The sequence below is a fragment of the Pelophylax lessonae genome (assembly GCF_965119305.1).
Source record: "Pelophylax lessonae genome assembly, chromosome: 1".
Classification (NCBI taxonomy): Eukaryota; Metazoa; Chordata; class Amphibia; order Anura; family Ranidae; genus Pelophylax; species Pelophylax lessonae.
In genome coordinates, this window is record NC_138768.1 from 100,779,884 (window position 1) to 100,803,145 (window position 23,262).

The following is a 23,262-nucleotide window of genomic DNA, read 5'->3' on the forward strand; positions in this document are numbered from 1 at the left end:
GTATATATGTGTATGTATATATATATATATATATATATATATACAGTATATATATATATACATATGTATGTATGTATGTAAATATGTATACCCCTAACCCAAAATCTGCATAGTTGGGTCACCCTGGCATGGCAGAGTCAGGTCACACTAAACTCCGGTCACCCTGACATGGCAGAGTGGGGTCACCCTGTCATGGCAGAGTCAGGTCACCCTAAATGCCATGTCAGGGTGACCGGAGTTTGCAGCTGCCATGTAAGGGTGACCTGACTCTGCCATGCCAGGGTGACCCCACTTTGCCATGTCAGGGTGACCGGAGTTTGCAGCTGCCATGTCAGGGTAACCCAACTCTGTAGATTTTGGGTTTGGGTTGTTGTTGGTTTGACGACACCCCCCCCCCCCCCCAATCGCACCCCTCCCTCAGAATTATCGAGCAATTGTGGGTATTTGGGAGGTTCTCCAGATGTGTTTTGCAAAAAACGCCTCTGAACGCAAACGCCGCTAAACGCGTCCAAACGCGGCATGCAAACGTGACACAACGGGCGTTTTTAAACGTTGTTCTGTAGCTGTCAAGTTCCAGCGTTTAAAGGACTTTTTAAAACGTTCCGTGTACATGTAGCCTTAACAGAGAGCTGGTATTGTTTAGCAGAGGCTGCTCAGTGTGCTCTGGTGCTGCTCCTGCTGTCTAGATGTTTCACACTGATCCAATAGCTATGGAGCATATTGGACAGTGGGTGGAAACCTAGCAGATGAGAGCATGGCTGTCTTTACAGCCCTGGCCAATTAGAAGGGGATGTGCCCCAAAGCATGCTGGGTGACTGTATTTATATCTGAAGGGCACATGGGCTTGGGGTTCAGTCCAATGCAGCCCACCTCTACAGGGAGAGGTCCAGGTGGGGAGAGGGCTGAACGCAGCCTCAGGTAGGAGACCTGAGGGCCTGAAACCCTGAAGGTACAACCCATGGTTTGTCTGGTATCACAGAGGAAGGTGACTTGCGGCCAGGGCCTTGTGAATACAGACCCCTAAAAGGGATCCCAGAGACTGCTGTTGCTAAAATCATCCTCTATGCTAAAAGTCAGTATACTGAGTGTAAGCTAAAGGGGACACTGGCTAGTGTCTTGAAGAAGCAAGGTCCACGAAATTCCTTCTGCTACAAAGGGACTTGCTTTGTTCTGTACAGCTTGCTACATAGTGCTGCTGACAGTCTACTACACAGTTCTAGTGAAGAAGTTGTCCTCGCTTGTGAATAGTTAATTTGAAGAATCCTTCTAAATCCCTTCTCCTCTACAAGTTCTCCAAATAAAATGCAAAAAACACATCCCCTAGACTGGTTATTGGAGACAACAAGCAGAAGAGTGTGTGCATATGGCTGTGTGAAAATACAGTGTAACTGGCTGTGGGTTAATCAGTGGGAGACCCGGGCACAATTATTCAAGCGGCTCCTGCGGGGGTAGCGATACATATACCTGTTATACCTATTTTTTTTTTTGTATTGCCAGTACTGGACACAGAAACCTATTTGGGTCCCAAGGCATCTCATAGGAGGTTTTTAAATGTGGGAATAAACAACATCTTTATTTTCCAAAAATAATCTACACAACACACATATACTAAAGGGCCATTGAACTCACATTTTTTTTAAATGCTGGCAGGTAGGGTTTTTATGACAGAAGATACCCTATCAGTGTCTGCTGTCATAAATGCTTCCCCCTACCTGTCAGCCATAATGTACACTGAGCTGTGCATGCACATGTGACTCCTGTGTGCATGTGCGGAAGTGACATTATCGCAGCCCGGCCATTGAAGTCACCCAGAAGGTAGACCCAAAGAAGATGGAAGCACCCGTAATGAGTGGGAGTGTTAACAGCTGCATCGTTTGACAGTTAAAGTGAAATTAAAGGCTCTGTGTAATGGGATTGTAGCCCAATCCTCCTTCCCTCTGGTCCCCTGCCGGTGCTACTGGCCCCTTCCTCCTGCCAACTGCCCCCAGAACAAACAGCTTGCTGTTGGGACACCCGAGCAGGCTCACTCCCAAGCTGCTGCTCTGCGTGCCTATTCACACACAGACCCGCGGCTCGGCCCCCCTCTCTCTTCTCATTGGCTCAATTGTTGTGATTGACAGCAGCATAAGCCAAAGGCTCCGCCAATGCTGTCTCAGCTAATGAGGAGGGAGAGTCAATGGAGAGCCGAGGTTCTTCTGCACATCGCTGGATTGAGATTGGGCTCAGGTAAGTATTAGGGGGGCTGCTGCACACAGAAGGTTTTTTATCTTCCAGCATAGAATGCATAAAGGCAAAAAAACCTTGAGCCTTTAGAACCACTTTAAGTCTGTCATAATGTGCTATAATGCGGTCCATACAGTGGAAACAAATGTAACCAACCTCTAACAGGAAGTCGGATCGCTGCAACAGAAAAAGGGGATTTAGAGGAGACTGAGAATAATAGAAATTTTTATTTTTTAGTTGTAAAGTCTCATTATTTTTCCTATAACAAAAACAAACATATTATACTTACCTGCTCTGTTCCAGTGGATTTGCACAGAGGAGCCCGAATCCTCCTTTCCTCTGGTCCCTCTTCTGCTCTCCTGACTCCTCCCTCCTGTCCAGTGCTCCCACAGCAAGCATCTTGCTGTGGGGGCACCCTACCCGAGTCACAGCTCCCAGTGTCTATTCAGACACAAAGCCCTTATCCCAGCCCGCCCCTCTCTTTCTCCTGATTGGCTAGCTGACTTTGGTTTAGTGTTTTAGCCAATCAGGAGGGAGAATCTCGGACAGTTGGGACCAGGGCTGGCCCTACCATGGGTCCCGCTGGGTCCATTGGACCCAGGCAGAACTTGGAGAGGTGCAGCAAATTGACTCCCAAGACTTTTTTCCAGCAGTTCTGTGGGACATCAGTTTGCAGTGCATTACAGGTGGTGTTTCCCCATCTCATACTACCGCCCATAGTGCAAACTGATGAGTATGAGGAGGTGGAGTGTCTCCTCCGGGGAATGTCCCTCATGTGATCGTGGTGTGAGCAATGACCTCAGACATCAGCGCACTCCATCTCACGAAGGCCAGGCTGGGTCTTCTAGGGCGGTGAGTGCGGCAGACACAGGAGTGACACGAGGAGTGAGGACAGACAGCGGTTGTATGGTGAACCGGTCAGGTGGTGAGTTATGGAAGAAGATAACAGTATATATAATATTTTCTACACTTTATATTTATAAAATAATGGATGCGGGGGCCTTTTGTTGGGTTTGATTTTTTATTTTTATTTTTTAAGGGGGGGGGGAGATCAGTATTTTATTCTTGGACCCAGGCAGCACAATTTCTTGGGCCATCTCTGGTTGGGACACTCGTAGACATTGCTGGACAGAGAGGGACCTCAGGTAAGTACTAGGGGGGGGGGGGGGTGCAGGACTGCTGCACACAGAAGGTTTTTTTTATCTTAATGCACACAATGCATTTAGATAAAAAATCTTCTGACTTTACAACTCATTTAAGGACACAAATCTGAATATATCATTTTTTAGCCAGAAATTTGTGTCATTTTAAATAACTGCTGGTTAGTTAATTACACATTTGTAAGTTTACAAATAATCCAGCATACAAAACTATGAGGACAGGGGGGGCAACAATTAAGATTTCTAAATATATATGTAACCAGTACCCATCATAGATATGTGATATATGGGAAAGCCTACATTGCATGTTGGACATCAGTTTCATTGCAAAGAGAACTTTGAGTCAGGGTGAAACATCCTGTTAGCAAACATCACCTCTAAGTGAGAAGTTTCCGATGATAAGTGTTAAAAAAAACAAGTTAGAAATGAATGTATATGTTGCTTCCATTTTTGGAGGAATTTAACTACAATTAAATTTTGTTTTGGAGCAGACAGAGATATGAGAATTGATCTAGAAGATGCAGCTTCGGAAATCTGACTTCATTCTGGTAGGATAGCTATATCTGTTCCAGGTTAATTAGCCCGTGAAAAAAGGGGGGAGATGGTCTATCTGAAATAGTTGGGTGTGATATCCCTGGTGACACCGCGAGTATAGCGGTCCCTCCCCTGGCTCTAGGACATGGGCAGAAAAAAAGCTATACTGGAAGGGACCAGTAGACAAAAAGCGAGCCTTTTGAGGATGGATAACGAAACCACAGGGTCTCGAGTTGATCAAATAGAATGTGTTTTATTGGTGTAAATAATACACAGTTTTAGACTATGGTTCAAGCAGAGGAGTACAGAGGTGTGGTTAGTGCAAATAAGGGTGTGTATAGAATAACACTTGTGGTGTAACCAACGTAGTGAGAGGTGGAAAAAATGATCAAGTCATGTGATCAACAATACGATACAGTAAGATGTATAAGTTTACATATAGATTGCAATGAATCAAACAGTACAGTACAATAAGATGTATAAGGCTGGCCATACATGTTCAACTTTTGTTGTACAATTTTCTCTTAGATCCACCACAAACCACATAATGTGAGGTCAAAGCTAAACAACACTTTCACCTGTATCCAATTAGGCAGGCCTTTGTACTACATACTTGAAGGTAAATTTCAAGAAAATTGTATGAAAATTGTATCATGTATGGCCAGGCTAAGTTACATATAGATTGCAATGAATCAATCGGACGTCTGTTGGGGGGGGGGGGGGGGGGTGGCTCTGGTAGAGAGATCCCTCGGGCTTAGTGCCTAGAATAAACCGTGTGGATAATCGGTATGAGGGGGGAACATAGGTAACCAGTGTCAATGACAGGACTATGGTATGCACGGGCTGGAAGTGCCAGAGGTTGGCAAAAATACACTGGATTTCCAATGAGCAATGTAGTATCACAGGGGAGGTGTGTGTGAGTGTGTGAGCCAATAAAGCTGATTTATTGAAGCTTATAAACAGGCACATCACTATCAATCATGCTTGAACAACCAGATCTTATCCTCCTGGTATTATTTATGTGTTTGCAATTTACACAGATACAGATTCACTTAGCTATCAAGTCTGGTTTCCTATGGAGCTCATGCATGGCTGCAATGTAAGATTACCGTAGCCATTTTCCCTGCTCTTGTTCATTTCCTTCTGTAATTCAGGCCCAAATGAGTGAATATAGAGGCAACCAGGCAAATAATATTCTTAAAATGAGGTCAACAATGGCAGCTTCCATATTTCTCTCATTCAACCTTTCCTTTAAATTTCTAGAGCTGGTGCAGATTACATTCAATCTGCTGTATGAAAATGCATAGTGCTCTGTTCCTGTACACTGCAGTTAACTTTTGAACATTTCTGCACTATTATTATATTTGTGAATGTGTGTAACTTTGTATAATGATTGAAAAGTCGCATGTCTAAGCACACTAAGTTTCATATACTAACCTACTCATTGCCACCACATCACTGCCCCCTGGCACATGGAGGGTACAATACCACTACACCATGCCATCTCACTCATGCACAGTGGGGAGCCGGTTGTGATTAATTAGGAAGTCACAGCTGGCTCCCAAATCCAAGAGGGTGGTGAAAAGAATCAGCCATGGAAAACAGCTCTGGATTCCAGTGGAATAGTAAGTACTTTTTTTTTTTGTTTACTAGCATCAGCAGATTGTGGGTGCAATGCAAGGCCTTGCAGACTGTCTGTGTAGGCTGTCTGCTCATACCTCACATGAGGCGGCAGTTACACACTGACAGGTAGCATCAATGAACTACAGCTCAACAGCACCCGGTTGTTCATTGAGAACTACAAGCCATAAAGGCTGCTGGTACTTGTACTTCTCACATTCACACAACTCTGTAAATGAATGACACTGATGGCATGGCTGGGTTTTTTAAAATTGTGACAGGGAGTGCGGGGAGAAGATCACTGCCCTTACTGTCACAACACGGGATCGGGGGGAAAGGGGATTCTGGAGCTGCTGCATCTGTCACATGTTGCACCCTAAAATATGGGTGTAACATGTAACGAAAGGTGAACTTACCTTTTAAAATTAAGCAGCTATAGTAATTTTAGCTGCTAACTTTTAATTTTCTTTAAAAATGTCTGGACAGCCTGCATGTGAAATTGCCAGAAGGAGCTCTTGATAGTGCTGAAACAGTGTTATACACAATTTTAGCACTAGGAGCACTAATTGTTTTGTTAAAATAAAAAATGTAGCCTTCCTTCTCCCAGAGCTATCCAGTCTAGCAAACCAGACATGTGGGCAGCAAGCTTGTAGCCCCCCCCCCCCCCCCCCCGGTTATGCTGACACTAGCACACATTGCCTTCAGTATTGGGGTGCTTTGAAAAAAAAAAGAGGGCTACCTCTTAAAGTGCTAGTTCTCAATATTGATAGGTACTCCATTACCACACCCTGTGGGTAAGAAATGTAAATCAATAAAAACATCACACAGCAAAAGTTTAAGACCTACTTCACAGAGCCAGTTGGGTGCATTTTCTGGATTCCAGCAGCAGATTCTTGTGGCTAGAATGACTGGGGCATGCTTATTGCTGCAGCCACTAATGATAATGATGCTGACAGCAGCCACCACAATTTGCATGTAGCTACATACCAAGTGTTTATCTACAGATGTTTAAGATTGGATGCAGTCAGTCCAGCTGCAGGAATATACCACTGGAATCTGAAGAATGCACCTAACCAGCCATATGAAAAAGACCTAAGAATTCTTATTTCACGAATATTTATCTTCCATGTATCATCATCCAACAATGTGTCCAACAATGTCCTGCTCTTTCTCCAGCAGGAACCTAGAAGCGCACAGGGATCTCTGGGTGAATTGTGCCCCTGTGACATCACTGCCCAAATATGGTATTAGTCCTAATATGAGCAAGTGCATTGTGTATATTTAATATAACAAATCAGGAATTGAGCTGCTCTTTGTGTGTTGATGATATATGTAAAAAAAAATTATCTCTGGGTAGTACATATCAAAAACACAAACTGTCTTCAAGTGTAAACGTTAATATACTTGAGTGATGAGTTTGAAACAGAATTAAGGCTTCCAGAATTCCAGTTTATATTGTTGTGCTTTCAAAGAATTTAGAACTATTGCCTGGTAATTTATAGGTTCTTGAATTAGAACTACTCAAAAAGATAAGTCCTGCTGGTTCACACCCTCCCCCAGCTTGTAACTGAGTTTTTTTTTTTTATATTTATTTTTATTTATATTTTTTTATTTTTATTTTTATTTATTTTTATTTTATTTGTATTTATTTGTATTTATTTATATTCAAATATAGAGTTTGGTACACAAATTTTCTTGGCCATTTCATGGCACTTAGTTTTTATATTAACTATTTATTTATTGTATTTAGCATTAAGCAAATGAGTTTTTAATGTCTACATGTAGCATCCTCCTTTAGTATATCCTCTGCTTGAATATTTTTGATATTTTAAAATGTAGTACTCTTTAGGATATTATATATAAATTTATGGAGCATTTTGTATATTCATGTAAATATGGGGAACATATATGCACTTTAATTGCTCAAATTTTCCCCTATTGATGTAATTTTAATATGATTGAATGGTGAATAAAGCGGGAAGTGAAGGGGTATTTGAAGTTGGTAGACACCAAACAGGAAATCAGCCCTGGGGTCATGTGATCGTCAGAGGGAGTATAAAGTACTTGCTGAAAAGCCGGTGTTGTAAAATTTTGTCGGACCCTTGAAAAAATCGGACCTCGTCACTTCCGGGGACAGGGGAGTCGTCCGTGCGCATGCGGAGTCGACCGTGCGCATGAGCAGAAGACATTTTTCGAGGTTTGGCAAAATTATAAGGCAAGGAGGCGGGGCTGAGGTGGGACGGAAGACACCGCCGCGTCATCTGCAGAGTTGAATAGAGGAGGCGGGACGGAGGTGCGGCCCGTGTAATAAATGCAGGACTTAAGCGACTCCTTCTGTTTTATTATCTTTAGTAATTATCGTATTATTTATCCTTAGCATTTCATTACATTTAGTATTTCTTATTTTGTATTATAGAAATAGTAAATGTAATGAAATCCTAAGGATAAATAATACGATAATTACTAAAGATAATAAAACAGAAGGAGTCGCTTAAGTCCTGCATTTATTACACGGCCGCACCTCCATCACGCCTCCTCTATTCAGCTCTGCAGATGATGCGGCGGTGTCTTCCGTCGCACCTCAGCCCCGCCTCCTCTCAGTCAACTGCCCGCTATGTGTTATAATTTTACCAAACCAAGATAATGTCTTGTGCGCATGCGCACTTGAGACTCCTATCAGCTTTTTCATGACGTGGGATAACCGGAAGTGACGAGGTCCGATTTTTTCATGGGTCCGAGAAAATTTTACAACACCAGATAGTCTTTGAAAACGCCCACTGGGAGGGGCGAAACGCGTCAACGCACTTTCGGTCTTCTCAGCAACGTCATACGTCACTTCCGGGAAGGTGGAATGCAAGCGGAAGTACGGTGGAACGCACGCTGCTCGGTACTGCACACACTGCAGCAGCGCGCTTGAACCGCTTCCCAAACACCTTGGAGGTTTTTTATTGAGAAGCCATTTTATATTTCAAGAAATGTGAGTGTATTTGGATTTTTCTTATCTACAATAAAAGTCTATGAACGTATTACACTATCTGGGGTGTTTTCTGTCTTTCCATATTGAGGAGGGATACTTTAAGGAGGACCTACACCTGCAACCGCTTACCAGTTTCAAGCTCTATTGACCCCTATGCTGTATAGTTCTAGGGGTCCATGCCTTCTGGTAAGTGAATTCACGGTTGGGGGAGGAGAGAACACGGAACCCACGAGTCACAATTCACAAAGAAGTCACTTGGATTGTTTTTGAGCACCAGTCAAATTTTTTCACTGGAAATTCACTGGACACTTATTATTTGGTCAATATAATTTTAGAAGTATATACCTTCAAGAGTTTATTTATATTCACCTATTAACAGTATTGGGTATATTTTGTTACTCATTGTAATTACTATTGGAGCACATTCATATATATTTATTAATATTTTTTGGAACATGTATTCATTCAGTGTTTGCACATAAGAAAATTAAGATTTATTTGGATTTGAACATTTTTTTGCACTGTCTTTAGTGCTGTATTTATTTTGCATAATAGTCCATCGAGTATGCCCCTTTTTTTTGTTTCCTTTTTTTTTGTTAAGTTTTTTATCTGAGTATAGATCTATGTTTGTCCCAAGCATGTTTAAAACAATTTACTGTTGACTGTCTTACTACCTCTGCTGGAAGATTATTCCAAGGTATTTCCAACCATTCCACCCTTTCAGTAAAATTATACTTTCTAAAATAAATCTTGAACTTTTCTCCAGTTAATTTAAGTTCATATCCCCATGTTCTTGATTTTGGTTTTATATTGAAAAAACTGCCCTCCTGAACCTTATTCACCTCTTTGATATATTTAAAGGTTTCAATCATGTCTCCCCTTTCCCTTCTTTCCTCAAGACTGCACATATTAAGTTGCTGAAGTAACTTTCGATATGTTTTATCTCCCAGACCTTTCACCATTTTTGCTACCTGTGTCTGGACTTGTTCAATCTTATCATTATCTTTGTGTAAGGGAGGTCTCCAAAACTGGACACATTATTCTAAATTAGATCTCACTAAAGAGCTATATAGAGGTCCTACTTCTTCTTGCTGGTGATCTCTTTTGTGATGCAGCCTAGAATTATATTTGCTTTTACCACTGCCTGATCACGCTTTTTGGTCATTCTGCAATCATGAGAAATACTGCAAGTACCCTCAAATCTTTTTCCTCTGTAGTGCTGGCCAACACTGTACCCCCAATGTTATACTCTCTCAAGGAATTATTTTTCCCTAATGCATTATTTTACATTTAGAAATATTGAACTGCAGTCTCCATTACTTTGACCAATCTTCCGGCAATGCCAAATCATGTTCCATGTTACAGACATCTCCAGGGATACAGTGGCGGCTGTTGCTCAAAAATTTGGGGGGGGCGCAAAAAGAAAAATGTAATAGGTATTGCTTCGCGGCAAAAAACACGGTAAAAAAATTGCATGACTTTGAGGTCATGGTACAGGCATGGCACAGGAGATGGCATAGGCATGGCACATGTGATGGTATAGGCATGGCACAGGTGATGGCATAGGCATGGCACAGGTGATGGCACAGGTGATGGCATAGGCATGGCACAGGTGATGGCATAGGCATGGCACAGGTGATGGCATAGGTGATGGCATAGGCATGGCACAGGTGATGGCATAGGCATGGCACAGGTGATGGCACAGGTGATGGCATAGGCATGGCACAGGTGATGGCACAGGTGATGGCATAGGGATGGCACAGGTGATGGCATAGGCATGGCACAGGTGATGGCATAGGTGATGGCATAGGCATGGCACAGGTGATGGCATAGGCATGGCACAGGTGATGGCACAGGTGATGGCATAGGCATGGCACAGGTGATGGCATAGGCATGGCACAGGTGATGGCACAGGTGATGGCATAGGCATGGCACAGGTGATGGCATAGGGATGGCACAGGTGATGGCATAGGCATGGCACAGGTGAGGGCACAGACCGGCTGCAATCACTTACCTTCTGACGGCGGCGGGATGGCGGGATTCCGAGAACCGAGACTAGCAGCGCGGACGTCCTCCTCTTCAGTCTTCTGTCTTCAGTTCCGGTCCGGGCGGCGGGAAGGAGATGGGCGGTGACGGTGCGTGACTGACGCACGCACCGGCACCGCCCCCATTGTGAGTCAGCGATGTCCTGGATGATGATTGGTCCAGGCTGGAGACTGGACCAATCACAGCCAGGATATCACGAAGGTGGGGGTGGCGCTGCGCTTTTGGCTGCGCCCAGGTTACGCCCCCAGAAGGCAGCCAATCGGCGCCTCTTCTGGGTCATAAACCCCACCCCCTCCATATCCACCAGGCCGAGCGCATAGGCCTGCGAACCCAATTTTTTTTTTTTTTCAAAACTTTATTTTTTTTGTCTTTTTTTTTTTTTTTCAAAACGTTATTTTTTTTTGTCATTTTTTTTTTCTATTTTTTTTCTTTTTTTTTAGGGGGGGGGGGGGCGGCGCTCCGGCGCCCCCTATGCATGGGCCGTCACTGCAGGGATATCAACCCTATTGCACACCTTTGTATCATCAGCAAAAAGACATACCTTGCCCAACAAACCTTTAGTTATCACACTTATATATAGAACAAATAGAACAGGACCTAGTAAAAAGCCTTGTGGTTCACCACTAGTGGCTGGTCTTTTTTCCCAAATGAACCCCATTTGCAACCACACTCTGGTATCTATCCTTTGGCCAACTGCATATCCACTGAACCACCCAAGGGTTAAGTCCTAGCTTGTACAACTTTTGTATTAGATCATTATGTGGAACTGTATCAAATGCCTTGCTGAAATCAAGATAAGCTATGTCCATAGCACCACCCTGGTCCAAAACATTGGTAATATAGTCACAAAATTAAATCATATTTGTCTGACATGATCTGCCCTCAGTAAAGCCATGCTGCTTTGGGTCCAGTAAGTTGTGTATTGTTAAGTGATCAATGATCCTTCTTTTCAGGAGTGATTCCATTAACTTGACTACAACTGATGTTAAACCCACTGGCCTGTAATTCCCAACCTCTACCTTACTGCCCTTCTATTGGATAGGTGCAACATTAGCTTTTTGCCAGTCATAGGGATCTTCTCCTGTTAGAAGAGATTTATTAAAAAGATCTGTTAATGGTCCAATAACTATAGCTCAAAGTTGTCTTATAACTCTGGAATGAATGCCATCGGGGCCCATTGCTTTGTTGAGTTTTAACCAACCAGTTCCTCTGCTACCTCGGTCTCCAGAAATCCTAAAAACGAACCCTCTTTACTGGAACCAACATGATTTCCCAACTTGTTGTTGGCAGTGAAATTTATTTCCACAAAGACTGAACAGAGGCAACTGTTTAAATGGTTTGATACACCCAAGTCTCCCTCAACATATGTGTTGTGCCCAGTTTTAATTTTAGTGATCCCATTGTATTTTTCCTTCTATCACTTATGTATCTAAAAAAGGTTTTATCTCCTTTCTTAATAGATTTAGCAATTCTTCCTCTTTCTGTGCTTTGGCACCACCGATGATTTGTTTAGCCTCCTTTTCTCTATTTTTATACTCTTCTGTCAGCTACACCACCTATTTCCTTGAAGGCCAGATTTTCCTGCAAGGGCTAGGATTGCTCATAAAGAGTTTCATACTATCTGGCTTCCCACTCCACTTCAAGCAAAGACTGCTTCTAGAGTATTTGGGATTGAGAGACTATCCTCCTGTATCTGTTTGACATTTTGGAGTATCCTGCACCTTCAAACCTCTCTTTTGTTTGATGCACTGCAGTAAATTTACAAAAATACATCCCCTGGACTGAGCTTATGTTTATTGATGTGCTTAGAGCTTAAATCTGAGTCTGGCAGCCTCTGAACTGGTAAGAGAGACCTGGGTTGCATTTAGTGGCCCCTCCGGAGTAGAGGACTACAATGGTTTCTGTTCAGAGGCTCCTGGGGAGGAGTTTAGGTCCAGAGGAGAACAACGAGGGTAAGAAGAGGAGATGAAAGCAAAACGTTGTTGTGCGGATAAGAGAGCAATTAAAATTCTCTGTCTTAGAGTGAGTCTTCCTGCTCCATTGGCTCATGGGATTATGCTGTCAAGTGAGAGACCAAATGGCCCAGTTCTTAGGTGCATGACATAGTACTATTTATAGTGCTGCATATGATCTGTACCCAGATGCAAAGTGAGGGAGATCAGAGTACATGTGAGATTCACAATTATTTGTAGGACAGCACTGTGCCTTCATCCAAAATGGTGGATTACTACTCATAGGATGGAATACGTCCAGACCTGAATACCAAGGCATATCATGTTGTCGAAGGGATTGCATGAGGACTCGGGGACATACAATGCGATTAGAGGAGAAGCGTTTTAACCTCAGGCAACGTGGGGGGTTCTTTACTGTTAGGGCTACAAGATTGTGGAATTCTCTACCACAAGAGGTGGTTTCTGCAGGTAGTATGGTGACTTTCAAAAGACTACTAGACGTACACCTCAAGGATCAGAACATTCAGGGGTATGCGAGATGATTACAGCCACACACACCTACACAGGTTGAACTGGATGGACTATTGTCTTTATTCAACCTCACCTACTATGTAACTATGTAACTATGTTGCATATATGATGAAAAATGCATAGGCAGATTTCCTCAGCAGTGAAACTGCATGTCAAACTGATCAGTAGAGTTGGAAATATAGATACCTAAAGTTAAATCCAAATACATTTTTATGTAAAAGTTAAAATCTGCCCACCCCACTCCCTCCTCTTAAGAATACCTATTGGCCCTTTAATTTGACAGGCAGCCTCATTAACCAGCAGATAGGATTGGAGGTGGGAAGGCCAAACTTCATGCCATTTCTTTCAAGAATAAAGTGGAGATCTGTATGTACTTTTAGCTGACAATATCTCCAGATCTAGTAGCAATATTGGCATACTGTAAACTGTGCTTACGCATTTTTTCATCATCATATACTCCAAGTGACTCACACAGGTTTATGCCAAGCTTGCCTTACAAGACTAATTTTTGATACATCTTAGCACCTAAATAATTGTTTGATCTTAGGAAGTGTGGTATGGTTACAACCTAGTTTTAGATATAATTAGGGGTGGAGATGCATATTGGAGATTTTTGAATAGTGAGGTTTCCTGAATTTCAGGCTCCAGTCCAGAACCCCCAGACTAAATTTTGGGTATAATATAAATTTGTATATAAAGTAAATAAAATGCTTCCCATTTTGTTACATATGTCCCTAACATACTGTGCCTTATTCTGTTAATTTAGTGTAGTTTTCAATTTTATTATGAAGTGAACTTTTTAATAAATATATTTTATGATCCAAGTTAGAGTTTGGATGTAGCAACAACACCTGGGGGTGAAGAGGTTCTTTTAACCAATTTGCTTTTGTATTTAACAGCTATGACTAAAGCTGGCAATACCCTAGTATAATTTCAGTCACAATTTTTGGATAAGTCAAATCATTGTTCATGAATAAAGGAATATGGAGCAGCGCTATATCAATAATATAATAGTGAAAAAATACAATAGTGGAACAGTGAAACAATATTTAGAATGACATAATATAGAATTATATAGAATATATAGAATATTTAGAATGACATAATATAAATCTCGAACACACATAACATGCATCTAAAAATAATAGTATGATGAAAAAAGTGCATGTCCAAACAAACAAACTAATAAGTGTTACATATCAACCAATAAAAATGTAAATATATCAAAGTCCTAATATATATATATATATATCCTGTGAGATGCTCAAAAAACATATATAAAAAAAACATGTCCAAGATACACATGTAATGGTAAAGAGCGAACAATGAAAAGTCTGTTGATTCAAAAATAATGTGATCCAAACAGTGATAAATGTGTCCTTTTCCACACAACCGATATCCAACACTGAGTGCAATGGCCGCTGACCTTAGGAGGAATGGTATTGCATTTTTATGGGGGCCAAACTTTGGTTGAAGAGGATCACTCTATATATAGTCGAACAAAGCTATAGCGGTTTGCAGTATACCCCAGTGCACTCCAGCTGGAGTTTTTGAATCAACAGACTTTTCGTTCTTCACTCATCACCATTGCACAGCGTATCTTGGACACCTTTTTTATATGTTTTTTTGAGCATTTCACAGGATATATATTTTGGAAATTTGATATATTTTATTTTTATTGGTTGATGTGTAAAACTTGTTGTTGGTTTGTTTGTTTGCACATGCACTTTTTTCATCTTACTATTATTTTTAGATGCATGGTATATATGTTGAAGCTCGAGATTTATATTCTGTCATTCTAAATATTGTTTCACTATACCTCTATTGTATTTTTTCACTATTATATTATGGATATAGCGCCATTCAATATTCTTTTATTCATTTTTTTATGTGGTGACATTACAAGGATTGGCTGCTATATCCAGTTCTTTATACACAGTTCATATTTTTTCTAGTGATTGCCTCTCACTTTGTAGTGCATTGTTTTTTTTGTTTTGTATTTTGTTCAATCATTGTTCGCTATTGACCACAGGGGCGAGAAGATTTGAAGGAGCAGGATGGAAAATTGAATGGATGGATGGATGAATTTCTTTGGTGAAGTCCATTTTTTACAATAAATGAATGTTAAAAGCAAACAAAATTTTTAAATACTTTTGAAAGACATTTGTCAAGTCAACCAATGTACTGAGAATTTTCACATGAATTCTGATACAAATGTTTGTCCAAGTGTTCATTTGAAATTCTGCTAGTGTACTGTTTAGCCAGCTAAAGGCAGTTGCAGGCTGAAATGCTATGACATGAGTTGATATACAGTATACTGTACATTTGGAATTACATTTATATTAATGGTGATGGCAGAGTGCATGCTTAATACTTATCTATGGAATTTAGCTAGGGAAGAAGTTTCAGTTGTGCACTGCAGGTTTTGCATTTCCCATTTCCATCGACTGGTAGTGTGGGTGGGCTTTCACAGTGTGCTAGTTTATTGCAGTATATCTGTGAAATACTCCAGCTGTTGTGAAGTGCGCTTCTTCCTTCTACACTTACTCATAATGGTAACATGTAGGGTGTGAAGCATCAACATAGCAAATTTTTTATCACAATTGGATATACTGTAGCTTCATTTTTTTTATTTTCAATTTACTTACGGGAAGCCCAAACAGCAGAACAGAATTTGTAAGAGATATATCCTTTATAGATACATAATAATGTTATTCGGTGAAGAATCTATGGCATTACATTCCAGTAAATAAAGGGATGTAGAAGTCTTCTTTGGTCCAGGAACAGTTTGCTCCTCTGTGCTTCTTCTTGGTCTCCAGAATCTGGTACAGGCCATAGAACTCATCAATGTGAGGACGAGCCCCTCTGTTCAATTATATTTTAATTAAACAATATTTTACTGTTCAAGAAAACATTCTATAGAAATGATATGATTTGTTCTGTCTTTTTAGTCATTTATATAACATAGCTATGTCTTTAACTCTTTTTAGAGACAAAACAACAACTGTCGACCTTGGTGTTCGCTCAATAAAAGCAACAAAAGAAAAACAGAGACAGCAGTTCACAGTTATCAAATCAATTACCCATCGGAAATTTAATGCAAAGAAACATACAAACAATCTCCAGCTTCTGCAGGTAAATATACCAACACGCTATTTGTTGGGCTCATAACAAATAAGGTAACAGGCATCTAAAGTGATTGTAAACTCTCACCTTGTAAAACCCATTCATGAAAGGCATTTATGGATATATATGAAAAAAAATACTTATTCCCCTTTTATATATATATATATATATATATATATATATATATATATATATACACAGTATAAATATATATTTTAATCACATTCCTTCTGTTCTCACCTGCATAAGAGCAAGAGGAGGAGAAACAGCAGGACATTAATCTTCCCAATAAAGTACTGTGCAGGGGGAGGGATGTCAAGACATATGTCATCATTGGAGGAGAGCAGGCTGAGTTCCCAGGACAGCTAGAGAACTGACCATGCTGTGCTCTCAGACCTAGTGTGGTTAGTTTTTAATAGGAAAGAAAAGGGGGAACACTGGGGATTTCACAGAAAGGAAGCAATACAAAGAGAACAGGACACTTTTTCATACAAGTACATGGTACAGCAAGCACTTATTAGGGAATATGACATGTTGGGTGTACATTCTCTTTAACGGTCTATTAACATGTGTTGATTAGTGTACGCCAGTGTATATACATTGTAAAATAAATGTATTTCAGTAGGAGAAGTTCATATGATATGTGTGCTGTCCTGCTCTAAAAAAAATGTAGAACAGGCCCTACTTTTGTTTGCAGCACCACTCCTGTCAGAAGGAGCAGGTGCTGATAGCTGCTGGAGAGAGGATTCTGCTCTCTCCTCCCACTAGTATGCTTTGGGCTAAAGAGAACCAGCATTAAAAAATAGAATACACCTCAGTCTCAGCATGGCACTGCTGATAAGTTCATACCAGATGTGTGCTGTCCTGCCCTGAAAAAAATGTGTGCTGCTCTACCCTGAAAAAATGTAGAAAAGGCTCTACATTTGTTTGCAGCGCCACTCCTGTCAGAAGGAGCGGGGGCTGATAGCTGCTGGAGAGAGGATTCTGCTCTCTTCTCCCTCTAGTATGCTGTGGACAAAAGAGAACCAGCACGGAAAATTAGAACACACCTCAGTCTCAGCAGGGCGCTGCTAGGGAGTGAGGGCAGACTGCCTTTCTTTCTGTCTCCCCTTGTGTCATGCAACTTTTTGCATGACCAGAGAGGGTAAGAAGAAGAAGAAGCTGCCTTCATTCTGGGCAAGCAACATGGTGAGACTGTTACTGTGTGATCTGTAAGTACCTAGGGGGGGAATAATTGAGGACAACTCAACCCTAAAATAGGGCTATAAAACAAGTACAAACTTAGGAGTGTACTCACTTTTGTTGCCAGCGGTTTAGACATTAATGGCTGTGTAATGAGTTATTTTGAGGGGACAGCAAATTTACACTGTTATACAAGCTGTACACTTACTACTTTACATTGCAGCAAAATGTCATTTCTTCAGTGTTGTCACATAAAAAGATATAGTAAAATATTTACTAAAATATGAGCGGTGTACTCACTTTTTGGAGATACTATATATGCAGTATATGAGATAAAATAGGTATTGAACATGCCATCATTTTTCTAGGTAAACATACACTATATTACCAAAAATAATGGGACTTTAATGGCATCCCAGTCTTAGTCTGTAGGGTTCAATATTGAGTTGGCCCACCCTATGCTGCTAAAACAGCTACAACTCTTCTGGGAAGACTGTCCACAAGGTTTAGGAGTGTGTCTATGGGAATGTTTAACCATTCTGCCAGAAACTTATTTTTAAGGTCAGGCGCTGATGTTGGAGAGATGGCCTGGCTCGCAGTCTCCGCTCTAATTCATCCTAATGGTGTTCTTTTGGTTAAAGCCAGGACTCTGTGTAGGTCAGGCAAGTTCCTCCACCCCACACTCGCTCATTCATGTCTTTATGGACGTTGCTTTGTGCACTGTTGCACAGTCATGTTGGAACAGGAAGGGGCCATCCCCCAAACTGTTACCACAAAGTTGTCAGCATTAAATTGTCAAAAATGTCTTGGTATGCTGATGCCTTAAGAGTTCCCTTGACTGGAACTAAGGGGCTAAGCCCAACCCCTGAAAAACATCCCCACACCATAATCCTACCTACACCAAAATATTTGGACCAGTGCACAAAGCAAGGTCCATAAAGACATGGATGAGCGAGTTTTGGGTGGAGGAACTTGACTGGCTGCACAAAGCCCTGACCTCAACCCGATAGAACACCTTTGGGATGAATTCGAGCGGAGACTGGGAGCCAGACCTTCTCATCCAACATCAGTGCCTGACCTCACAAATGCGCTTCTGGAAGAATGGTCAAACATTCCCATAGACACACTCCTAAACCTTGTGGACAGCCTTCCCAGAAGAGGCAGGTGTCCCAATACTTTTGGTAATATAGTGTATTTCCAAAGGTGCTGTTGACATTAAATGTTCACCGCATGTCAGTAAAAGCCCATGTAATCCATACACAAAAAAAAAAAAAATAAATTCAGAAAAAAAGTTATGTGTAATAAAATGGAATTACACAGGGAAACATTAATGAACACGCTACAGTAACTGAAATGTACTTAACCACTTTAGGACCGCGCGCGGTAATACTACTGCGGCAGTGCGGCACGATACCGCTCAGCCACGTAGTATTAACGTCATGCGCGATCGCGGCTCCAGAGCGCGCTCCCGCGCGCTCCCGTGCGCCGCGGGTCCCGATACCGATGACATTCGGTAGGGAACCGATCAATCACCAGATACTGACCAATGATTTTTGGTCAGTGTCTGTAGATCGGTCCCCACCAATGGCAATCTGTCCCCTGTCTGTGTAATGTAAACACAGACAGGGGAAGTGATGTCACTGTCCCTCCTGAAGTCCTTTCGGTTCCAGGAGAGAGACAGAGACACACCAAAAACGTGAGTTTCCACCAACACTACACTGACACACCTCACATAGGCACATTTAACCCCTTCATCACCTCTGATCACCCCCTGATCACCCCCAAACCCCTCACAGTGAACACTATATACAGTGGTATACAGATATTTTACTGATCACTGTATAAGTGTCACTTGTGAGCGTAGTTTGCGCCTGCGTTAGGCCCAAATAGGGTTAGGGTACCCGCCACCTATCCCCTAATAAAGTTTTTACCCCTTCATCAGCCCCAGTTAACCCCTTCACTACCTATTACTCTGTGCACTAAATACAGTATATAGGTAAATACTGATCACTGTATTTAGTGTCACTAGTGACCCTAATTTGCGCTTGCGCTAAGCCCATATAGGGTTAGGGCACCCGCCACCTATTCCCTAATAAACTTTTAACCGCTTGATCTTCCCCAGTTAACCCCTTCACTCCATATAAAACAGTGCACTAATATATACAGTATATCAGATAACTACTGATCACTGTATTTAGTGTCACTGGTGACCCTAATTTGCGCTTGCGCTAAGCCCGAATAGGTTTAGGCCACCCGCCATCTATCCTCTATAAAGGTTTAACCCCTTGATCTCCCCCAGTTTAACCCCTTCACTTCCCTGTCACAGTGTTGGGTAGTGAGGAGTAAAATCAAAAATTTACGCCATTAGAAAACCTAAAGATGGAGATTGATTTTCGGGGTCCCGTACACAGCTAGGCTCCCAAAAAGTCTCACATATGTGGTATCCCTGTACTCAGGAGAAGCAGCAGAATATATTTTGGGGTGTAATTACACATATACCCATGGCATGTGTGAGAAATTTATCTTTTAGTGACAACTTGTTAAAAAAAAAAAATTTATTTTTTTTTATTCATTTTTCAAACACCTGTGACAAAAAAATTAAATATTCAATGAGCTCAACATGCCTCTCAGAACATTCCTTAGGATGTCTACTTTCCAAAAAGTGGTAATTTGGGGGGGTCTTGTACTGCCCTGCCATTTTAGCACTTCATGAATTGAGATAGGCAGTCAGAAATTAAAGCTGCGTAAAATTTCAGTATTTACACCATTTTTGTCAAAGACATGTAGCTAAATATATTTTGGCCAAAAAAAATGACATAAATTGAGTATATTGGATATTTTTTAAAAGACAAAGTTGAAAATGTCATTTTTTTGCAAAATTTTCGCTCTTTTTTTATTAATATCGCAAAAAATAAAAATCGCACAGGTGATCAAATACCACCAAAAGAAAGCTCTGTTTGTGGGAAAAAAGGGACGTAAATTTCGTTTGGGTACCACATTGCATGACCGCACAATTGTCAGTTAAAGTCGCACAGTGCCGAAGCACAAAAAGTGGTCTGGACGGAAGACAGCAAAATCCTCCGGTGGTAAAGTGGTTAATACTTCATACAAAATCCTTTGTTGGTAATGACAGCTTTGAGACGCCTCCTGTATAGAGAAATGCATTGCTCAAGTGTGATTTTGGCTCATTCTTCCATACAAATCTTGAAGGTTTACATTGCCCTCTTCAAAGAACTCTGATTTTTAATTATTTCCATAGAAAGTATATATAATATAATCTATTTAAAAATGTATATAAAAGTCAAAGAGTATATATCCATATAAAATGAAATTCCAGTAAAACAGCAGTCTCAGCGGTAATAATATCTTGCATACAGACACCACAATATGTCATTGAAAAACAGTAGAACAAATAAAATTATGGACAACATCTCAATAAAAACAGGAAAATATTACACTCAAAGTTAATAATAACATTTATTATACTTATATGTGAAAGTAGCAGAACACTATGCCAGCGCTAATGAAATAATTAACAGGCATAGGACTTCGCTCCTATCACACCTATATGTGTGTATGTGTATAAATACATATAAGTGTGTGTGTATATACCCCTATACAGAAGTTCAGATGTTATGCTTGCCTCCAAAGACGCCCAAAAAATGCCCAAAAAAAACCGCCTGCAACAACACACCTTGGCGTTTTTGTAGCAGGCGTTTTTTTGGGCATTTTTTGGGCGTCTTTGGAGGCAGGCATAACATCTGAACTTCTGTGTAGGGGTATATATACACACACACATGTATGTATATATACACATACACATATATAGGTGTGAAAGTAGCAGAACACTATGCCAGCGCTAATGAAATAATTAACAGGCATAGGACTTCGCTCCTATCACACCTACTGTATATGTGTGTATGTGTATAAATACATATAAGTGTGTGTGTATATATACCCCTATACAGAAATTCAGATGTCATGTCTGCCTCCAAAGACGCCCAAAAAATGCCCAAAAAAATGGCTGCTACAAAAACGCCCAGGTGTGTTGTTGCAGGCGTTTTTTTGGGCGTCTTTGGAGGCAGGCATAACATCTGAACTTCTGTATAGGGGTATATATACACACACACTTATATGTATTTATACACATACACACATATAGGTGTGATAGGAGCGAAGTCCTATGCCTGTTAATTATTTCATTAGCGCTGGCATAGTGTTCTGCTACTTTCACACCTATATATGTGTATGTGTATTTATACATACATATGTGTGTGTATATATACCCCTACACAGAAGTTCTGATGTCATGCCTGCCTCCAGACACGTCCACAAAAAAGCCCAATAAAACGCCTGCAACAAAAAGCCGGGGTGTCACAGGGGGGAAGCCACTATCCTGTTCTACTGCAATTCTAATAGAAACAATCTTTTTTCTATGGCTTTCTATGGCGGTCACCCTGACATGGAAGGGTTTGGTCACCCTGCCATAGCAGTCAGAGTCAGTTTACCCTACCCTACGGTCACCCTGACACTTCACACTTTCCCTACAGAAACTAGATTTTTTTAATCTAACTATAGTGGAAAATAGTACCCTAACTACACTAACTATCCCTTTCCTCACACTAATAATTGCTAAATGACACTTTGAAGCAGGAGTAACAGAACTGCTTCCACTCTCTTCCACATCCCTGTATTACAATGCTAGTTATTTGGCGGGGCTATTTTATATACTGGGGAGCGTATTCACTACTGATTGGCCTTTGGACCCCCTAGTCACTCCAATCACATTCCTAGCATCCTCCTGCCCCCTCAATTGGCTTTTACTGATGGTTCTGGTCCAATCACGGGCTTTTAAAGCCCAGTTCCTGTCCCATTGCATTTTGGTCGGTTCTGGTTGCCGAATTCCGAACTTTTTCAGCAAAAAGTTTGAAATTCGGCCGAATTTCGAACAGTCAATGTTCGGGTCGAACCGATGGTCGACCCGAACCGTTCGATCATCCCTAATCACCTGTCCCAGGAGGCTGCGGGTCCATTCACAATCACAGCAGCAAGCCTGTGAAGCATCAGGAAGTCACAGCCACTTTCCCACAGTGAGGATGGTAGCACCAGGGACCCAAAGACTGGCAAGGAACTGACCCGGGTGAGGACAGCACTGGATCCCTGGGCTGGTAAGTGTATGTATATTTAAAATCAGCAGCTACAGTATTTTAAGCTGCTGACTTTTACTTTTTTTCTTTAATAGATATGGTATGAATAGTGAGAGTTGTCACCCTATGATAGGTAGTGTGTCACTGACAGGATCACCAAGTGAAAAGGAAACAAAAAAAAAAGGAAAACTAATGCAGCCACCAAATGTAATTGGTAAGCTTTAATATAAAAACAGTACAATTTTTGGCCTTGGGCTTAGATAAACCTTAAACATGCCAAGGATTTTACATGTCAGTATTTCCACTGCAATTAACTTTTTTAATATTGTTTTTAAGTTGTCAGGCAAAGCAAACTTAACAAAAGATGTGAGTGTCGTACGTCTTCCTGAGACATTTCCAGAAGTTAAACCCGGAAGTGTCTGCGATATAGCTGGATGGGGGAAGACCAATAACAAAAATCCGTACAATTCAGACAAGCTAATGGAAGCAAGAGTGACGGTCATAGACAGAAAGACATGTCTTACCCAGTGGAAGCCAACAGTTCAGATCACAAAGGACATGATGTGCACCAGCGGGAAAGAAAAATCAAGGGGATTCTGTAATGTGAGTATCAATGGAATACAAAAGAATGTGCCCAGAGGTGATCAGACTTCATCTGCACCATGTCTGCAGTGCCCCTGTATTTTGGCACTCAAGCATTTGGTCACTTGACAGGTAATTGTATCTACAGTATGTACAGGTGCAGGGCACACTACTTTAGTTAA

General features: G+C 41.2%; 1 protein-coding gene across 1 annotated transcript in view; it reads left to right on the forward strand.

Annotated features, from left to right (window-relative positions):
* LOC309555661 (granzyme A-like) overlaps positions 1–23,262 on the forward strand; it is a 46,376-nt gene that overhangs the window by 11,843 nt on the left and 11,271 nt on the right. Inside the window, exons 3-4 of the mRNA XM_082257693.1 lie at positions 16,034–16,178; positions 22,835–23,101. Of these exons, the coding sequence (XP_082113819.1) occupies positions 16,034–16,178; positions 22,835–23,101 (412 nt within the window). The remainder of the gene's footprint in view (positions 1–16,033; positions 16,179–22,834; positions 23,102–23,262) is intronic.